Here is a 20,702-nt window from a genome sequence, read left to right on the forward strand (position 1 = left end):
AGCTAAGCTGTATTTGTATTATTTCTTTAATGGTGGCATTAAACAGCTGGCCACAGGGCCAGGCTGGGTCTGGCAGTTGATTGCTGGGGGTATGATTTCAGTTGACAGGCTGTTACCCAGACCCGGAGTGTGTAATTCCATAACTTGGGCTGTGCCTTCTTCCGCGGGACCTGTTACTTGAGCCCAGCAGGTGTTTCTCTCAGGAGATGGGGTTTCAGGGGCAGGAGGGGCATTTGACAAAGTGGGTGACAGGGGGTCCTCCCCTCTGTGGAGATCCTGGAGCTGAAGAAAATATATTCTTCTACCTTCAGAGCCTCGCTTCTAACATTTGGGGGTTTGTCCGTTTAAGCTGCGTTTGTCATGTAGGTACTAACTAGAATGGGAATGAGAGGGAGGGAGGGAGGGGTCCCTAAAGAGGGTGAGACTGGATGGCCTGGATTTACCATCATAGCCTTGCCATTTTCTCCATTTTAATTGTGTTGAACTCATGTCATGGAGAAGAGCACTGGGCTTGAAATCAGGAAGGGCCCGGGTTCAAATTCTGGCACTTCCGCAGAGTATTTCTGTGACTGGGAACAAGTCCCTTAATGTCACTGAGTTCAGTTTCCTTATCAGTAAAACAGGGCTCATAAGAATAGCCCACCCCACAAAGCTATTAGGAATAAAACCTTTTATAAACTTTGAAGCTTTAGGGAAATGTGTGGTTGATAATTTTTTAAAAATATCGATGCTGATTAGCACCATGGTTTCCAATTTAGAAGGTGATAGGATCATTACTGGAGAACTGAAGTCGTTTTCAGAGGCCACCCATTTTACAGATGAGGAAACTGAGGTTCAGAGAGATGCAAGGGACTTGCCTGAGGTGAAGGTTAGATAATGGGATTGCACTCACCTCTATACCACATGAAGACAAGGTCTGTTTCCCCCTCCCATCCCCTTTGCCTAGCACAGTACTTGGCACAGTTCTTGGTAAATAAATGCTGGTTGGGTTGATTTATTGATATGTAACCTGCTAATGGCAATGGAGGTTCCTCCAGACCCACCACTGGGAGTTGGGGGGTTAGTGGGAGCGCATGTCCATTGTTCTTCTTGGGCAGCAGGGCTGAGTGACGGGAAGTGATTAGGCCATAGTAATGGTTTTCCTCTTAAAGAACTCCAGCTTGTCCATTAACAGGTTCCCTTTAATAGGGCCGCTCGGCCCTTCCCAAGAAAAATAAATGCACAAGTGGGTCATTACCAAGAGGCCGGTATTGGATTCTGCATCTTAATGATGTTCTTCACTTAGAACTGTCACGCAGGGTGAGTTTCTTTTAAAAACCCACTTGCTGTTTGGTTACATGGAGCAGGGCGGGGACCAAGGTGGGGAGAAGCTTATTGGCCTTGAAAGAAAAGACAAATTCTTCTCAAAAATCCTAGGCCTTCCAGTCAAACCAGAGGCCATGTTTGTCTGGGTGCGGGAAGGGCTGTTTTCTTAAGTGTTTTGCTTGAAGCGGAGAGGGGAGAGGCCAGGTGAGGTTGCCTTAGTCAGCTGGGAGATCAGCAGTTCAGTCCCTTTCAGAGACTCCTCTGGTTTTACATTCCCTCCCTTCCAGCATTCTGCATCCATTGCTTCACCTCTGCTTTCTGGCTCTTGACTGTTTCTTTGCAGAGGTAGTTTCTTCTCCCTTCCGAGCTTGGAAAGTGGTTCCCCTTCATCTCTTCCTCAAAATCCCTAGCTTCTCTCAATATTTAGCTTGTATTCCAACTCCTTTTGGAAGATTAGAATATATGCCTTTATCCTCTCCCAAATGAACAGCACTCTAGCTATTCCTCCCCAAATTATTATACTTGTATTCATCTGTCTCTATATTGATTCTCACTCAGTCAATTTTAAGCTCCTTGAGGACATTTTTGTTTTGTCTTTGAATCCATGATGTTTTGTAATTCAGTGGGTGCTCCATTGATGTATGTTGGAATGGATGGTTTTGATGTGGACTTTAATCTTTTTAAAAATAAAAACTAAGACAGCTAGGTGGTGCAGTGGATAGAGCACTAGCCCTGAAGTCAGAGTTCAAATCTGGCCTTGGACACGTAACACTTCCTAGCTTCATGACCCTAGGCAAGTCACTCGACCCCAATTGCCTCAGCAAAAAAATAAAATAAAATAAAAATTGCCAAATCCCTTGCTTTAAAAATTTTTTTAAATTCATTAATATTAGTATCAATAATTTGCATTTCTTTCCAGTGTATTTCCAAATTCTTCTGTCTCAATCACCCTGTGAAATCCCAGTATCATTTTCACTTGACCCATGAAGAAACTGAGGTTCTTAAATAACAAACTCAAGTCTCCTAACTTGGATGACAGCGTGCTTTGACCATGTTGTTGCAAGTTCATTTTCAGAGCTGGCATCTTTAAGGAATCCATTTGTGGCCCAGACTCAAATGATAGAAATAAAGAAGCTCTTTCTTTAATGCAAAACTTTCTCTTCTCAAGCACTTTGGAAGCCAGCAGCTGCTAACACTCACTGTAAAAATATTCAATATGGTAGGGGGGTTTTCCTAAAGTAACCATTGACTTATGTTAGTCTTGTTGTTTTGTTGTCAGATTATATGAATGTGCCTGTTGATGTAGGAGCTACATCCCAAGAATGTGAGAAATGGCGAATGGCCTCTTGTGGGTTTTATTTATTATGCATCTGTGTTACTTGGGTCAGATTTATAGAAATTCGGGGCCTTCAGAGACCATCTAGTCTTACTCCCCCCCCCTTTTTTTTTACAGATAAGGAAACTGAGGTCCTTAGAGTAATTTGTCCAAGGTCACACAGATAGCAAATCTGTGGTTGGTCAAGTTTCAAGCCCAGGTTACCCGATTCCAAATTCTGAATTTTTTTATCCACTGTACTAAATCACATATGTATGTTTGATTATTTGTCTTAGCTCAGCTTCATGTTCTGAAATATTTATTTAGTAAAACTTAAAGAGGCTCACAAAAGAATCTTTCTCTCCCTTTCTCTCCTTCCCCCTTCCTGAAAAAATAACCATTGACTATAAGATATAGTCCAAAAAAGATCACAATTTATGAGTACAACAAAAATGTCACCTGCAAACTTCTTCTGTGATGAGTGAATGAGTGCATAAATTAATGAACAAGGATTTATTTAATGCTTTCTATGTGTCCAGAAAAGTTAACAAGGCTAGTGGTCTTCCAAATGTACAACAACAAAAAGAGCAGGTGCCTCAAAATGGAATTCTGCTTCACTAAGGGAAAATAGCTATGTACTTAAAAAAAACCCTGAAATATTTTTAATTAATGAATTTAAAAGAAATTGAAAAAGGAAGGAAACTTTGTACCTAACATACAAGTAGATGCCAAGCATAGAAACTTAGTGTTAATCCTAAATTACTTATTATTTTAAAAACTAAATATCTTTTTTAAAATAGTAAATATAGAATCATTAATATTTTTTGGATCTGGGGAGGATTTTCAGCAGCATACAAGTATTTAAAGTATTATGAAGAACTGAGAATACAAATAGAAAAATGAGACAGCCTCTTTTCTCAAAAAATTCACATTCTAATGAGGAAGACAACTCATTTGGAGGCAGACCCTAAGGTTCTCTCGGTATGATGGAGGGGCAAATGGGAAGGTCCAAGGTCTAGCATTCACCTCAGCCTGCAGGGGACTGGCCTACTGCCATTGGGAAGAAGGGAAGGATTAGAGTGGGATGGTAATTTGGGGTTCCTCCTGGAAGGGGAATGATGTGGGGGATGATAGCATCCCGCCAGGAAAGAAGAGGAAAGGGTTTATTGTTAGGAAGGTTGGGGGTGGGATCTGGGCAGCCTAGGATATGGAAGGGAAAGACAGCCTCTGCTTGCACCAGCTCTAGCTCATTACAGGAGGTTTAGGAAACTTGGACCTGGGATTTAGAGGCCATCTCTTGGACCATGGGAAATCTTAGACTGGATGAACCCAGGGCGTTTTTTTAGAAACCTCCACCAATGCAGAGGAGTTGGATTTAGGTTTTTAAGTCATCAGATATCAGATCTGTTGTTGCTTAAGGACTAAGACTTTGCTTTCTGCATTTTTAGATCCCTTTTAGAGCTTGCCCAGTGCTTTTTGTAGAGCCCAGAATTGTTGGTTGATCAGTTCATTAATTTGATACATATTTCTTAAGTCTTTGTAGCACACAGGGAAGATGCAAAGCTGTAGAAAACCTGGTGCTTGGAGTTCACCATCTTGCAACAAAGATTAAGCAAGGTGCAAAATACCTCTAATGCAACACTGATACCTGATAAAGGCCACAAGAAAAGTACACTCCAAATTATGTAACTGTTCAGAGGAAGGACATGTCTTCTAGCTGCAGGCTCCAAATCAGCTTCATGGAGGAGGCGGCCTTTGAACTGGGCCTTAAGGAGATGGGTTAGAAGCCAAGAGGCAAAGCGAGGGGTATGGTCCGGGGGAGGAGAATGGCATAGACCAATGTATGCAGGTGGGGGAAGCCAAGGCCTGCTAGGGAATTGCTTCAACATAGGGCAGAACATCCTCTCTCCCTGTTGCGGGGGAGTAGGAGGCTAAGTTGGAAGGGAGCCACAGATTAATAAAGTTCTAACTAGTGTAGGCAGGAGAAAACATGGTGGCAGCTGGGAGAATGAAGAATGCCTTGGCAGGGAGTAGACTCTAAGTGATTAGAGAGTTTTGATGGGGAAGGAATCCAGTGGATTCCCATTCAGACTAAGCTCCTGTCTTCTCTGGGCAGTTCCTGCTCATTCTGACATCCATCCATGTTATTTCCTCCTGAGGAATCTGATTCTTAAGGCCAGAGACTGTTTCTCTCTGAGCATAGGTCCTGGCATACAGCAGGTACTTAATATATGCTTGTTGGTTAACTTACTGAAGTCAACCCAAGAGGTTGGACATCTTAGCTACGAAACCTCAGTGCCTCACTCATGCTCAACTTATTGTGAACTGGAGGCTGGGCTAGGCACCGGGGGAAGTAAATTTAGATGAAGCACCAGCTCCTTCCCCATGTGAAGTTTACTCTTTGTGGATGGATGGATGGATGGATGGATGGATGGATGGATGGATGGATGGAGACAGAGACACAGAGAAAGAGATGGAGAGGAGGGAGAGAGAGGAGAGGCAGGTAGACAAGACAGAGAGAAAAGGAGGGAAGGAGGGAAGGGGAGAGACAGAGAAGAGAGGGGGGAGGAAGAAGAAGAGGCTGAGGGAGGAGAGAAAGAGATTCTTACTATGTATAGGCACTACTAAGTGCTATATATAAAAATTTAAGCAAAGCAATTCATTTCCCCCCCCCAAGAAGCTTACATTGTAATGGGGTAGGACAGTGCCTAATAGGGAGCTGGAAAGGGAGAGAGGAAAACAGAAAGGGCAAGGTGGAGAACTTCACCTGGGAATGAATGGAGCATATAATAATAGTAATGCCTACTATTGCATGATTAGTGTATTAGAGAGTCCAAAGCAAAACTCTATGTGAGGGCATAAGATCACAAACTTAGTTGGGACTGGGGATAATTGATTCCTGAGCCAGAGCATCCGAGGTTTTCTGAAGAAAACACAGAGCTTTGCAGGGTGACTAGGGATTCAACAGGAGAAATGACTTTGGAATACTAGGGGTATCTGTGGGATCTTGGAGAAATCACAGCATTTCCTCATTTATAAAGTTGAATTAGAAGCCCCCCAAGACCTCTTACAGCCCCACATCTATGATTCTAAGCTGGAGAAATAGAAGAAAAGGTATCCTAAGTGATGGGAGAAGGAAAAGAGAGGAATTACAGCTGGAAAGAAGAAGCAGGACAAAGCTGGACTGGAGGGGAAATGTGAACTTTGCTTTGGGGCAATAGGGAGCCACTGATGTTTTTTTCCTTTGTTTTTGTTTTGTTTTTTGTTTATTTGTTTGTTTGTTTTGTCGAACGCCATGATGAGAAACTACTTGGCTAACGGCAAAGATTTTTTTTTTTAATGGCTGCCGCTCCTAGGAGAGATTAGAAAGGGAAGAGAGGGGTGGGTGATCAGAAGACCCTCATAAAGAGGTTGCCTCGGCAGCAAGGTGGCTGCCTCTCATACTTGCTGTATGGACCTGAGGTCACCCAATCTTTTCCAGCCTCAGTTTCTGCATCTGTAAAGCACAGACTCACAGGCTTGCCTAGGTAAAGTGCTTGGCAAAACCTAAATAGAAATGTAAAGATTATTATCGTCCCCAAAGTGATCACTAGAACCTGTGCTGAGTGTTAGCCCTGAGAACGGAGGGGACAGGCTGAGGTCCTCCCTTGGCTTCCAGCCCGATTCTATAATTTATGTTGTAGACGAGAGAGCCGAGGATAATTCCAGTGTAATCTGGGTGATTCAGAGCGCGTTAGAGCCCCTGACTCATTGGACTGGGGGCTGGCTGAAGCTGGCTGCCTCCTTCTTCCCCCACCCCCACCCCTTAGCAGTGTATTAGAGATAAGGAGGTTATTGGGGGCCATGTCATTTACGGTTGGAGCTGTGTTAAGAGATGGAGCTATCGACCTCCATTCTCCACTCTTGGAACGGAGCCAGTCTCTTCAGGGAAGAGCACTGGCCTCAGAATCCATCTTGGTACCTTTTAAGAGGCTCTCTCTTCCAAATTATGTCTGATACCTTAGAAAAATAGTAACCCAGAAGCTTGGGGTGGGGGAAGTGTATATTTAGCATTTTTTTTCAGTCTTTTGTTTTCCCAAAATTGGATTTGAGTGGACAGATTTGGAAATCACTCCTTAATGCTTTCCCTTCCCCCACAGCCCCGGCCATGATTGGTTTTGGTTATTGTTGTTTTATACTCCCAGTTATTCTGGCACAGAACCAGCTTGGCTAATGGCAGAGCCAGTGTTGGGAATGGGTTATGACCCTAACTCTTCCCTCTTCAGGGTGTCTGGCTGCCAGGCGCAGGGGGCTTCCCTCCTCTCTGTGAAGGGGCTGCGAGGAGCTGTCCTCTGAGCCTGGATTTCCAAAGCCCATCTCTAGAGATGCTCCTGAAACAGCCCCGTGCGCCCTCCTGGGCCGAGACACTCTAGTGTGTGGCCACGTCCCAGCACACGGACAGTAAGGCTTTGTGGCAAAACTGGACATTGGGGATTGGCCGATTTACCAATGAATCCGCAGGAAAAGCTCATAGATATTCACCTAAGGGGCTTTTGCCAACGTACAAATCGGGCAAAGGTTTGTAAGGACACAGAATCTTAAAGGCAGGGGATCCAGATGCAAATCCTGACCATCGTATCCTCCAGACTCTGTTGCCTCATTTATAAAATGAAGGGGTTTGGTCAGATTGCCTCTTCTTCTATCCTTATGCAGTCACGCCTCCAGCAGGGTGCTGGTTTTTTTTAACTGATATTTTTTTTTCCTAAAAAGTACTTCTGACTACTTCCCAAGTTTTTTGTTTTGTTTTGTTTTTTGTTTTTTGTTTGTTTGTTTGTTTGTTTGTTTGTTTTACTAGAGTCACTTAATATCCTCAAAGCATCAGAATGTTCCAAGAGTATCCAAAGAAGGTCACTTTCCCCATCCCCTAGCCCGGAGGATTGTGTTCCATCCTGGGTACCACCACAGTTTGGGACGGATGTTGAGGTGCTGCAAGTTTTCAGGTGGGAATTGGTAAAAGGAAGCTTAGAAGAGGAGACATGATCATTGTCTTCAAAGCTTGAAAGGCCTGGGAGCCAAGGATGAAAGCTGCCCCAGAGGAGAGGGGGTTCCCTTTTCTGGAGGTTTTTGGATGGAGTCTAAATGACAATAGTATGGATCCTTTGGGAAGGATGCACCAGCCTGGATGGCCTTGAAGGTGTCTTACAAATAAAATTCTGTGAATAACTAACACCCCCAAATACTGAACCCCGTGGGGGGAGGGGAGGAACTTCACATTTTCTAAACTGCTGATTGAAATGTTGTGTTCAGACGTAGCAAATGAATAAGAGGTCTGTAAACTAGGTCACAGATGGGAAAAGTGGGTCGAGTGTGATGCTACCAGTTTAATTTAGAGCAGGACACCCTAGGTCTTTTTGGCAGCTTGCTGAAAAGAATACCCAGACTGCAATGGTTAAAAATAAAGAGGGGGGAAGGGAGGCAGAGAATGTTTGAGATTCCAAGCCAGCATGGCTCATTTCTCAGGCCCTTCTTCTATGTATCTGGGATATCCCGACTTTCACAAAAGGCATTCTATTCAAGTTATTTCAGATCCTGCCCATTTTATTCCCACAGTCATCTTTGATAGGGAAAAAAATCTAGCTAAATGGAATATCACAGGCTTCCTCACAAAATATTTACCCTCCAAATGCTATGGCTCCCTGTGAATTCTAGGATGAAATACATTAAATACATCTGGTACTTAAAATCCTTCCCACTCTTTCTAAAACTTACCATCCCAAGTCTATAACCTATTTCTCCCTCCTCCTCCTCAGCTCCTTCCAGACACTCTGATCCAAACTGATATTTTTATCCGTACAAAAGACACATCTCCCATCTCTGTGGCTTTGTGCTGAATACTCCTCAAGTCAGCCACTCACGCCTCTGCCTCTTAGAATTCATCGTTTCCATTAAAGCTTAGTGTCTTCTGCAGAACACTTTCTGATCTGTCCAAATGCTGGAGCTTTGACCTCCAATTTCCTTATATTTTTTTTTATTCTGTTTCTCTTTCACATAGAAAGAGGCAGCATCAAACCCCATCAATATTGTATTCAATACAATATTGTATCAAGCGTACAGTATTTCACTTGGCTAAGTTTTTCCTGATCAAAAATAACAGCAAGAATATATTGGGCAGGATCTGAAATAACTTGGATGGGACATCTTATGTGAAAGTTGGGATATCACCGAAGAAGAGCCTGAGAAATGAGCCACGCTGGCTTAGCTTCATCAAATCTGAATTCTAGGGGCAGCTGGGTGGCGCAGTGGATAGAGCACCAGCCCCAAAGTCAGGAGGACCTGCATTCAAATCTGGCCTCAGACACTTAACACTTCCTATCTGTGTGACCCTGGGCAAGTCACTTAATCCCAATTGCCTCAGGGGAAAAAATCTGAGTTCTTAAATAGATAGATAGATAGATAAATGGGTAAATGAATGAATGAATGAATAAATAAATAAATAAATGAAATCTCCAGTTCTAGTTTCACCCCTGATGTATAATGACTGCATAAAATCACTTGAAGAAACTGCCTACCCTCAGTGCAACTCTCTGAGACTAGAAATTGCAGAGAAGGCACCAACTTACTTGGTAAAGGGAGTTTTCCCTCCTGGGAGTTCTAGATACCCCAGATCTGGTCCCCATTCCTGGTATATACTTATGCACCCATTGATCAGTTGTCTTCCACCATAGAATATCAGCTCCATGGACACTTTTATTCTTCTCTTGGGATTTCTAGGGCTCGGCACACGATGGGCACTTGGAAAATCAATTATTTGATAGATTGATTGCCATGCTAATTGGTGATTTCATTACATTAAAGCCAAAATTAGAGGCCATCTTTGGACTCTCATCCACTTTATAGCATCATTTCCATGGAACTAACTCTTTCTAACCCAACATCATGTTTTCATAGAACCAATTAATGATTTCATTTGAACCTCGCTCGTATAACATTTTGTGTTATCGGCCCATATGCTACACGTAATAATGTGTTCTTTTAATACAAGTTCTAATAAACCATTCTGCATTTTATTCTGTAGAGATAACATTTGTATTTCAATTTTGATTTTTTTTTAAATAGAAAAATGTTTTAGGTTTTCAGGTTGTGTAAGGTCAGAAACTATCTATTAGTCATTCTTCTTTTGTTGTTTAGAATTGTGAAGATGTATAGCTTGCTTTGGAGAAAAGACACACTTGCAGAATCTTGTATAGAATGTAGGCGTGGCCATGTGTTGCCTGGGTTACCTTGGGTAAGACAATTAAACATCTCAAGGCTTCCTGTTCCTATCTATACAGTGAAGGGTTGGTCTAGAGATCCTGGAGATCTCTCCTACTTCCAAATCCATTATCATGTGATAAGGCACTGAAAGATGTATTCCCATGCTGCGACCCAAAAAAGAAGGTTGGAAATAAAAGGAGGGACATGCTCTAATCCCAGGCAACACGTCATAAATGGGACAGAATTTCTGCCGGACTTCGCTCCACAGCCAGATGTGAGATAGGGAAACAGCTGGCAAGTGCTCATGCTCAGAGCAGTCCTTGGGCTCCCATGGTTGGGACTCAGACCCCAGTGATTACAAAACAACATCCATGCTAACAGAAGCCAAATTTTAAAGAATCTGCCTGCCTCCTCCTGGAAGAGAGGAGGGTTATGGGGGGGGGGTAAGAAACGCGACAGCTGGATTGGAATAAATCCCCACACAGATGCTTTGGGGGGCAAGAGAGGCTTTCCAGTCTCGTGTAAAACAATCCCCTTTTTCTCAGCCACAGGATAAGAGATCACAGCTTTACAGACAAAAACTCAACCTCACAGGAGATGAGCCCAGCTGGGTTCTTGATTTCTTGCTTTCTTTTTTTCTCTTCTTTCATTCTTTTCTTTATTTTCTCTCTATATTTTTTCTTTCTTCCTCACTTTCTCTTTTCTTCTTTCTTCCTTCCTTTCTTTACATCCTTCCTTTTCTTTCTTAGTTCTTTCTATCCTTTCTTTCCTTCTTTCTTTTTTCTTTTCTTTCTTTTTATTCTTTTTTTCTTTCTTTCTGTCTTTTTTCTTATTTTCTTTTTTACTCATTTTCTTTTTCTCACTTTCTTTCTTCCTTTCCATCCTTCTTTCCTTCCTTCCTTTGTTTTCTTTCTTTCTGTTCTTTCTTTCTTCACTTCTTCCCTTCTTTTTTATTTCTTTTCTTTCTTTGTTTTCTTTTTTCCAATCTTTCTTTCTTCTTTACTTATTTTCTTTCTTAATTTCTTTTCTTCCATCCTTCCTTTTTTTCTTTCCACCCATCCTTCTTTTCTTTCCATTTTCTTTCTTTTTTCTTTATTTCCATTCTTCTTTCTTCCTTTCTTCCTTTTTTCTTTTCTTTCTTTCTTTTCTCTTACCTTCTTTTCTTCCTTCCTTCCTTTCTTTCCCATCATTTGTCTTTTTCTTTCTTTCCATCCTTCCTTTTTCCTTGCTTATTTTCTTTCTTCCCTTCTTTCCTTCTTTTTTCTTTATTTTCTTTCTTTCTATCCTTTGACTTTTTCTTTCTTCCTATCCTTCCTTCATTTCCTGCTTTATTTTCTTTCTTCCCTTCTTTCCTTCTTTTTTCTTTTCTTTCTTTCCATCCTTCTTTCTTTCTTCCATTATTTCTGTCTCTGTCATCTATTTATCTGTATTATCACTTCTATCACCTATCTATTTATTTGCACATTTGTATGTTTATTTGTGTTTCTCTCTCTGGTCAAAGAGAAAAGTAGAAATGTACTGAGGGAAGGAATAACAGCTACAACTAAGATAACTAAGATCGTTTAAAGGACATAATAACTTTTCACAAGATGTGTAACTTTAGAGATGAACATCAATGGAAGTTTTAGCATATATGTCACTCATTGAGTTAGAAGATGTAGTAACACCATTGAAGGAGATAATTCCCAGGGGATTACTTTGAAGAACCATGCCTTATGTTATAGCACTCTCCATTCCTGTCTCTGATCAACTGAGCTGTTCTCCATATATAACGTGACATCTCTAACTTTATGTTTTTGCATATATTGATCTCTATGTCCAGAATGCTCTCTCTCCTCTCCTCTGTCTCTCAGAGATTCTAGACTCCTTCATTACAATAAGTTCATAAATTAAGCACCTATTGTGTGCTTGGACATCCAAGGCAACTCTGCTGGGGAAACTTGCGGAGCTAATGTACCACCTCCTCCCTCAGTCCTTTCTTGATTCCTTCGAGTGGTTAATGGCCTCTCCCTCTTGAAATGTTTTTCCATTATTTTATTTATTTGCTCTTATTGATTTATCTGTGTACATATTAGATTCTCCCACTAGAAATGTAAACTCTTTGAGGGCAGGGACTATTTAATTTTTCTCCTCTTTCAGGAAGGGCGTGGCATAAGGGCTAAATTAATAAGTGAAATCAAGTTGTTTGTTCTGAGTCTCAGCAACTTTAGAAGAACTGTTTGTAGAATTAATTCTTAGGGTCCTGCAGATGACATCACTGGGTCCACTTGCCTCTGAACTCTTTAGCAGAGTCACCCTCAAAGCTATGGTCTTCTATATTTTTACCTATCTGAAACGTTGATGTTGAAGAGAAATTATTAGAGAAATTATTTCCAACTTTTCTTGAATTCTGTGTTTATAATGTGTCATTTTGAGCTAACCAAGGGTTTTAATGGAAAACAACTGATCTGTTTTTCAGCAGGCAGAGCTCAAATGGACATAAAAAGTATGGTTCACTAAAAAAGAGAGCTACAGATCTGTTGTCAGCTTGTACGACATATGGAATTGGGATATTAACAGTGGAGGGGAGAAGCTTGGGCCAACAGAATGGGAAGGCAGAAATGCAATTTATGTAATGATGGCACTACAGTTAGAAGAGATTTTAGAGGTCATCTATTCTAATGCTGTCGATTTTCAATGGGGAAACTGAGGCACAGTAACATAAAATGATTTGCCTAAGTCACACAGGTAAGTAGGTAGCAAAGCTGGAGTTCACATCCTTTCTGTGCTCTCTTTATTACACTACAGTCTCCCCTACTATCCACACTTAATAAAAATCTTTTGGTGATATATAAATGAATTTAGTGATACGGTCAAGACCTTTGTTCTTAATATGAATGATGGTAGTGTAGCATTTTTCCAGGTTTTCAGTGTGTCTTTAATATCTTTAAGACTTTCAATATATATTTTATATATGTGCATTATATGCACATATACAAACATGAAATATACAGATATATGCATACATAATCCAGTCATTTCTTTTTTTAATAGTAAATGCATTTTATTTATTTATTCATTCATTTATTTGTTGGTTTATTCTTTTTTTTTTTTTTTTTTTTTTTTTTTTTTTGCTGAGGCAATTGGGGTTATTAAGTAACTTGCTCATGTTCACACAGCTAGTAAGTGTGTCTGAGGTCAAATTTGAATTCAGATCTTCCTGACCTCAGGGCTGGTGCTCTATCTACCGTGCCACCTAGCCTCCCCTCATTTCTGTATATAAACTTTTTTCTCCCAGAATTGAACCTCCCTAATTGCCCCAGAAATGAACCCTTCTCTTTAGCAAGGAGAAATAGTTAAGCAAAAATAAGCCTTATAGTAACTGTTTCTGATAAAATATGCAGCATTCTGGCCCCATAGTTCCCCACTGCTCTGCTAAGAGAAAGAAAATGTTTTTTCTTCCTATTCAAGATTTAACTTTGCTCATGGACTTAGAGTGCTGGAAGAAAATTAGAGGGCTCCGAGAAACTCTTGGACATGGGGAATAATCATTCACTTAGAATAAGTGTTGAGTTCATGAGTGAGTATGTGTATTGTGAAAAGAGATTCCTCCAAAGCTAAGCAAGTAAACATTTTAGGGTCCTTTTATACCAATAAAGTAAATTTTAGGGACACTGTGGAACAATCATTTGTCGGCAAGCTTGAGAGAATCAAAGAGAAATAAAACATGGCATGTCACAATGTGTAAAAAGGTGTGTTTTTAAAACAAAATGTTATCTTTGCAGTCTATTTTTCTACTGTATCTAAAATTCATTTAGTGACCTGGCAATTTTGTTCATTTGTATTTTGGGGGAGATTACAGGTTCAGTATGAGTCAACAGTGCAATAGTAACCCCAGTAAAGCTATTGTGATTGGTAGCTCTATTGATAGAAGCAATGTCAAGGGAATGGACAGTGCCCCAGAACATGGCCTGAATTAGATCATGCAGAAAGGTTGAGTTGGGTTCTGAGCTACACCTGGGAATTGGCCCATGTTCAAAGCGATATGATTGGGCAGGTTGAGGTGGTTAGCAATCTTTCAATGTGAGTGTAAGCATCTTTGAAGAAAATAAAGGGGACTTTTTTTTAAGTCTGGAAAAGACAGATGACATAAGTGCAGTAATCAGAAAACTTCTTAGTTATATGCATGTTCCTTGAGGAAACGTTGGCATTTATATCACCAAAGCATGGCTCACGGGTGGTGGGAAAAGCACTTAAGAGTTGCTAACAATTTGTTATATGGTTCACTTGTGTCCAACTCTTCATGGCCCTATTTGAGGTTTTCCTGGCAAAGATACTGGAATAGTTTGTCATGTCCTTATTTTACAAATGAGGAAACTGAGGCAGATAGCATTTAAGTGCCTTGCCCATTATAATTAATAATTGAGGTAGATTTCAAACTCAGGTCTTCCTCCTTCCAGATCCATCTAGCTATCTATAATAATAGTATTTATTTCTATTTCTCTTTAAGGTTTGCAATGAGCTTTACAAATATTATCTCATTGAATCCTTACAACAGCCCTATGAGATAGGTGCTGTTATTATCTCCACTTTATAAATGAGGAAACTGAGGCAAATAGAAGTTAAACGACTTGACCAGGCTAATTTGTCTCAGACTGTATTTGAACTCAGTTCTTCCTGACTCCCAATTATCTATCATCTGTCACACTTAGTTCTGATTTTGGCCTGCAAGTTTTAGAATTGCTAAAACTATTTGGCCCTTTCAAAGTTTGAACACATTGGAGAACTATTGATTCAAGGAAGCATGGCTTTTTAGGATTTAATTCTAATGTGATTTGGGGGAAAAAATCCTCTAATCTTTATTCAAATCAAGAAAGGATTTCCTCAATGAATACAAGGGATAATGTTATTTTAAAAATTACTCATGCATATATACTGTCAAAAAACTTATAAATAAAAGAAAATAAAAAGAAAGGATTTCCTCCTTCAGACCTTCACATTGAGAGAAAGAGGGTAAAGCCATCTTTTATGTATACAACTATCAAATATCCTTTGTATCGTTTGGGAATGATCAGAACAGCTCAGCTTCCCAGAGATGCATTTAACAGAGAGCATCATAGTTCCCCACTTGCGTTATTTTTTCTATGAAAACAGAATTCCTCATTAAAAAAAACCTGAGGATAAACGCTACTACTAGGGCTAAGGGAATAGAAAGAAAATATGATTCAAATAAGTTGATTTTCCTGCTTACATTCAACTCTGGTAAAGGAAATTAAAGATTGGTTGGCTAAAGAAAGTTGATGTATACGCAAACACTGATAGCAATTATTTTCTTTGCCATTTACAATCATCCTTACATTTGTAGAATAGAAAGGTAAAAAAAAGAAAGTATTCTACCCTTAATTAAACAGAGAAAACAGTGTGGACAAAAAAAAGGGAAGGAGAAGAGAAAGAGGAAGAGGAGGAGAAGGAAGAGGAGAAAGGAAAGAAGAGAAAGTTTTACATTTGTCATGTTGGCACAGAAGCTACCAAGACACCAAATCCTTTGACTTGGTATGAGCTAAGTTAGAGAGGGGCCTCATGGGTAGAGCAGATTTCCCCAGTTCACCTACTGTCTTTGTGACCTTAGTCAGCAGTCCCATTTTCCTAAGCTACACAAAAGGCGGGGAGGGAGACATCCCTCCTGGCTCTAAGCCTATATTGTAACCTATCTCTGTCCCCATTTCCTCCAGAGGCTGACTGAGGCTCCCTTGGGACTGAGCTTGCATCTGGTTTGAATTCAGAATGAGTTTCCTTCCATGTGGAACCAAGATCTCTGACAAAATGAGACTATGCATGCAAAGTGCAGAGGACATTTAAATGCTTTGTCCACTGATCTTGTCCCCTAAAATGTTTAGCCCTGTTATTTACTTAAATTTGGGGAGGGGGAAGAAAGGGGAGGCGAGACAGTATGTATTTTTTCCTCCATGTGTGGTAGCCTGGATGAAGAATTTGAACAAAGATGTCCGTCTCCATTAATTCTCTTTTTTTATCGAGACCTGTTTCCAGTGGTTGGTTAATGTGCACAGTTCCCCAAACCATAAGGGAAAAGCAAAGAGCATCCATAACAAGGAACAGCATTAAGATCTCATCGCCTCACTCTCGAGCCATCACAATGGCCCCCGATCTTTCTCAAATTTCCATGTTAGTGCTTTCCCTCTGTTGATTATCATCCAGTTTATTTGTAATATGTCTTGTTCCTATGTAGACATTTGCATGGCGTTTCCTGTATTAGAAGGCGAGCCCTTTAAATGTAGATACAGCTTTTATTTGTATCCCCAGCACTTAGCCTAGTGCCTGGCAAGTGCAAGGAGCTTATTAGTGCTTGGTGACAAAGAACAGTAACCTCAGCACCGTGCCCCTACCCAGCTCCACGCCGCCGTCCTATTTACCCATGAGTGTTCATTGTTTAGATCAACCAGTAAGCATTTATTAAACACCACTGTGTTTTATGTGAATATGCATTAGGGAGCCCTGACATATATGGTCTCTTTTTTTTTTTAACAATAAAATTTAATGAAAGAAGTTTAGAAACCAGAGTAAAAAGGTTCCCCCCCCACTCCCATGTCCACCTGAGATTCAGGCATTTAATTCAATCATGAACTTCATTTAGCCTTTCGGGATGTCACAGGTCATTCACTTTGCTAAGTAGTGGAGATTTAAAGTCAACAGTAAAATCATCTCTGACCTCAAAAAGTTTGTTTTTTATCAGGGAAAAAAATATGAACACTTAAAAATATACTGATCAATCAAAAAATTTTATTAAATATAGACAGAATGAATACATTCTATATTAAAAAAATAAGTACAAGGTAATCTGGATGATATAAATCCTTACAGGCAGCTGGCATTTGTGACAGACTAAGTCAGTGAAATCAGATCTGAGACAGAGAGCTGGCAGGGACCTCCGAAGCCAACCAGGCTAACCCTCCCCTCCCCTCCCCCTCAATATTATCCAGCCTGGCAAGTCTAAAGCAGAGGAAAGAATTTTTCAAGAATGTTAGTAGCTATTTGTGTGTGGAGTGTGAGAGCGCGTGTGTGTGTGTGTGTGTGTGTGTGTGTGTGTGTGTGTGTGTGATTTGCTTCTTGCACCAAAACATCCTCCAGCTGTGCAATCCTTTCCCCTGGATATAATCAGTAAACAGAGGGAGAAGCCATGGGAAAAGGTTCAAATGAGCAATAGCAAGATGAGGCCTTCATTGTGACAAGGCCGGCCCTCGTATGAAAGAAAAGCCGAGGGCTCTTCCCTCTCTCCACCCAGCCTGTGCCCTCCTGCCCTAGCCCCCAACTAGATTAGTGAACAAGGCTCCGACTCTGGGCGCTCACAGAAGGGCTCCTCTGTGCTAGAAATCAATGTTTAAATTGTTCCAGGCTGCCAGAGGGAGAGGGGATGTTGACATCTGTCTGGTTTGGAAACGTGATGCTAGATGCAGAAAAAGTCGGAGCCCCTCTCTCACAGCCCTGAAGACTTCAGTCCTGCCGATTTAGTTTTTGTCATAAGATACCCGGCTGGCCGGCTCGCCCCACACGGGGGAAGTCGGCAAGGCAAGTTGCTGGCTATTTTTATCCTGCTCTGCCATCAGTTCAGAGCACGGTTGCCGTCTTGCTCCAACCCACAGTTACTGTTGAACTCAGGAGTTGAGTCAGCTGGACGAGCTGGAAGCTCCCATTTCCTCTATCGGGAGCAAGGAAGGTGCTTCAGAGAGGCCCTAGTTCTTCAGAAGGAGGTGACAGCTGATGGTGGCGAGAGCAGGACTCCAGAGGCCCAGGTGTCAGGAAGGAGTCAGCTTTTAACTGTGTCGAGTGACCGGCAGCTGTCCCTGTGCCAGCATGAGGGACACGGGCAGGGAAGTCAGCGCAGGGTGGTGTCCCTGACAGACCCAGCCACAAGGACTTCGGCCACGGTTTAGCCTTCCCCCGGGTCTTCATGTTTAAAGGATGAAAAGTTGTAAAAGTTCTTGGATACTGGGCACAACAGTAAGCTTTCTGGGACACCGGGGTTTTCTCTCTCCTGGGAAGTTTTTATGACTTAAAGAATGAATCTGGACAGTGATGGAATGGCTGACATCATTGGCAAAATGTCCACAATGGACATAGAGGGGAATTATAAGAAGGTAAGAGATAGAAAAAGAGCTTGTAGAACTCTTTGTTGGGGTATGCTTTTTTCCTAGCTGAAAGAGAGCTAAAATGTATGGTGGTCCAAGGGCTCCCTCGGTAAGTAGCTTGACCTGTGACATCCAGAAAAGCTAAATGAAGTTCATGATTGAATTAAATGTCAGGTGGACAGGGGGGGGGGAAACCTTTTTTCTCTGGCTTCTAGACTTCTTTCATTTCATTTTACTGTGCAAAAACAAAAAAGGAGACCCTATGTGTTGGAGCACCATCTCCAAAGGCTCATGGGGCATTTTGGCAGGTGTTACCTGAGCTTTTTTTCAGCAACATTTTCTCATAAGATGTTATGACAAATTTCACTTGCAGTGAATTCCTCCTGGAAAATTTAATTTCCTTTTCAGTATCTGAGATACATGATATTTATTGTGAAGAATATGACAGTCACTTTTGTGAAGAGGTGGTTGTCTGGGGCCTTTTGGAGAGGGGAGACATAATTGATAAGTTGATTCTTTCTAATGTTAGCTTGTATATTTTGGGAACTTTAAATATGGTAATTGTCGGGTAATAACAGACCCAAGTAAAAATAGCTTTAGTTATATGGCTGAGGTCATGACATTCAGCAGAGAGTATAGGCTTGTCTGTCCACAGGCACTCACCACGGCCCTTTTCCCCCTTCTAATTTTTCAGAAGTCAAGTATAGTTCACTCTCTTTATATGAGTCCTACCCTGATAGATCTAGAAATGACTTTAATGAAATCAATTCTCATTTGCATTTGAACTTTGATTTTATGGGGACTCCCCTTCACAAATACCTAAAATCTTAGAGATTGGCCTTCACCACTGAGAGATTAAGAGATTTACCTATAGTCACGTGTTTATAAGTGTCAGAAACAGGACTTGAGCCCCCATTTATTTGCTTCTATTCACTACCTCTCTATCAGTTGAATGTATTTGCAAAAAAAATGTAATGAGACTGAATGTTCTTCTTTTGTGAGTTGAATTTCTTTTGAATGTTGGAATATGAAAAGAGGAAATTGTCTTCTGTTTTTGTCTGCTTGCACTTCATAGTTCCTTAACCTGAATTTACAGAATGTGATTTTTTTTCCTATATCGTAAATCAAATTGTAAGTGAGTGTGTTTTTTTAGGTCTATTTTATGTATTTTAAGTAACCTTTATTCGAATATATTAAGAAATGCTTGGGACAAAGTAAGGGCCAATAGAAAAATATTACAATCTTCATTTTCGCTTCTTTTCCTGGGCTCCAAATAGGGAGTGAGTGTCATAGAAGCATGGATTGTTAGAACAGAAAGGAGGCTTTGGGAATCATGCATTATACAGAAGGGAAAAGTGAGATCAACATTCAGTGATAAGTTCCCGAGTCACAAAACCTGAACACCTCCTGGCTGCTGCCTTCTGTGTGGAAAAAGTCTGGGAGAGCAGACAATCAGTAGAATCCATATCCTGTGGACCCCTTCAAAAAACACCCTTGGGATTGATTTCCATGGTATTTATTACAATGCTGACAGATGATATTTCTGCTCTTGCACTTCATTCCTCAGTTGGCCCCCGTACACAGAAAGTCAACGTTGAGATGGGCTAGCAAAAATGTAAGCGACATTCTTATCAATGCTGAGGAGATCAAGTATTGATTTGGGCTGACTTTCTGGGCTTAGAAAAGTCAGTGCCAGGTCTCGGGAACAAGTGAACAGTATGCCGGTAATCTGAAACATCGCAAAGAAAAGCAGGAAACAGAGTCTGAAATAGCCTTTACAAAAAACCAAACAAAACAGAGTTGCATTGTTGAACCATTATCTCATCCTAACTAAAGAATGTTTAGGCTGATTTCAAAGGGAATGGAGACTGGTGGTTACAAAGGAGCAGTAGATGAGACTCCCAGGATATGTCCCTGCCCACAGATTTCCAGAATCCATTGGGACATCTTGCTTTCAGGCCTTGCTCTCTCATACTCAGGTGTGAGAAATGTTACATTTGCGATATCCCTATAACCAGTAGAGTTTTCTCCCTTACCTGTGAATGTGTGTCCACCTTTTCAGGTGAAGGCTGTTCAGACTCATGGCTGGAATTGTTATTCTGATGGTAGCCTGGCCAGGTGCTGGTTCCATTTTTCTAAAAGGTATCCCTAGACTGGAGGTCACTGATGAGTTGACAGGGAAATAGACATGACAAAAATAGTGAGAATTTGTTAGATGAGAAAGAGAATCTGACAACGTTACCCTCAGCAGATTGCTCCTGATCTTCTAGCAGTTTCTCCTCTGACACTTGCTATCTCCTTGCCTATGGCAAAAATGAGATATTCCTCAGATGTGTGAACGAGCACATGTGTCGGTTGTGCACGGAGTTGTACAGGCTGATGGACAAGGCACTGATGGATGTCTTTTGTCGATTTTACCAGGAGCATTCGGAAAGCAAACAAAACAGTCTTCTAGTCAAGGTCACTTTCCTGTAATTAAAATTAGATTCTCTGGTGGCAGAGGAAGGAAAAGGTGATGTAACTGTTCCCTTTCCTGAAGGAAGGGCCTAATGGCCGACAAGTCGGTGCAGCACTGTTGTCTGGTAATAATGGGGATATGGTAATGAAAAAAAAAAAGGATAGCTTCTCAAAACTCATTTCCAGCCAGATGGGACAGAAGGAGACAGCTGGCTTTCCAGAATCCTCCATCTACAATATCCAGGCCATCTTTCTCCTTTCTTTACTGC

The 20,702-nt window shown here is 41.1% G+C and overlaps 1 protein-coding gene across 7 annotated transcripts in view; it reads left to right on the top strand.

Annotated features, from left to right (window-relative positions):
* Positions 1-20,702, top strand: part of SCHIP1 (schwannomin interacting protein 1) — a 768,598-nt gene that overhangs the window by 692,188 nt on the left and 55,708 nt on the right. The window contains exon 1 of one of the 7 annotated variants that reach the window (XM_074298091.1): positions 16,997-17,985. The exons of the other annotated variants lie outside the window; for them this stretch is intronic. Within the exon in view, the coding sequence (XP_074154192.1) occupies positions 17,908-17,985 (78 nt within the window). The 5' untranslated portion in view covers positions 16,997-17,907. Of the gene's footprint in view, positions 1-16,996; positions 17,986-20,702 lie in introns of those variants that run through there. 7 annotated transcript variants of the gene reach the window in all.

Source organism: Sminthopsis crassicaudata, chromosome 3 (genome assembly GCF_048593235.1).
Source record: "Sminthopsis crassicaudata isolate SCR6 chromosome 3, ASM4859323v1, whole genome shotgun sequence".
Taxonomy (NCBI): Eukaryota; Metazoa; Chordata; class Mammalia; order Dasyuromorphia; family Dasyuridae; genus Sminthopsis; species Sminthopsis crassicaudata.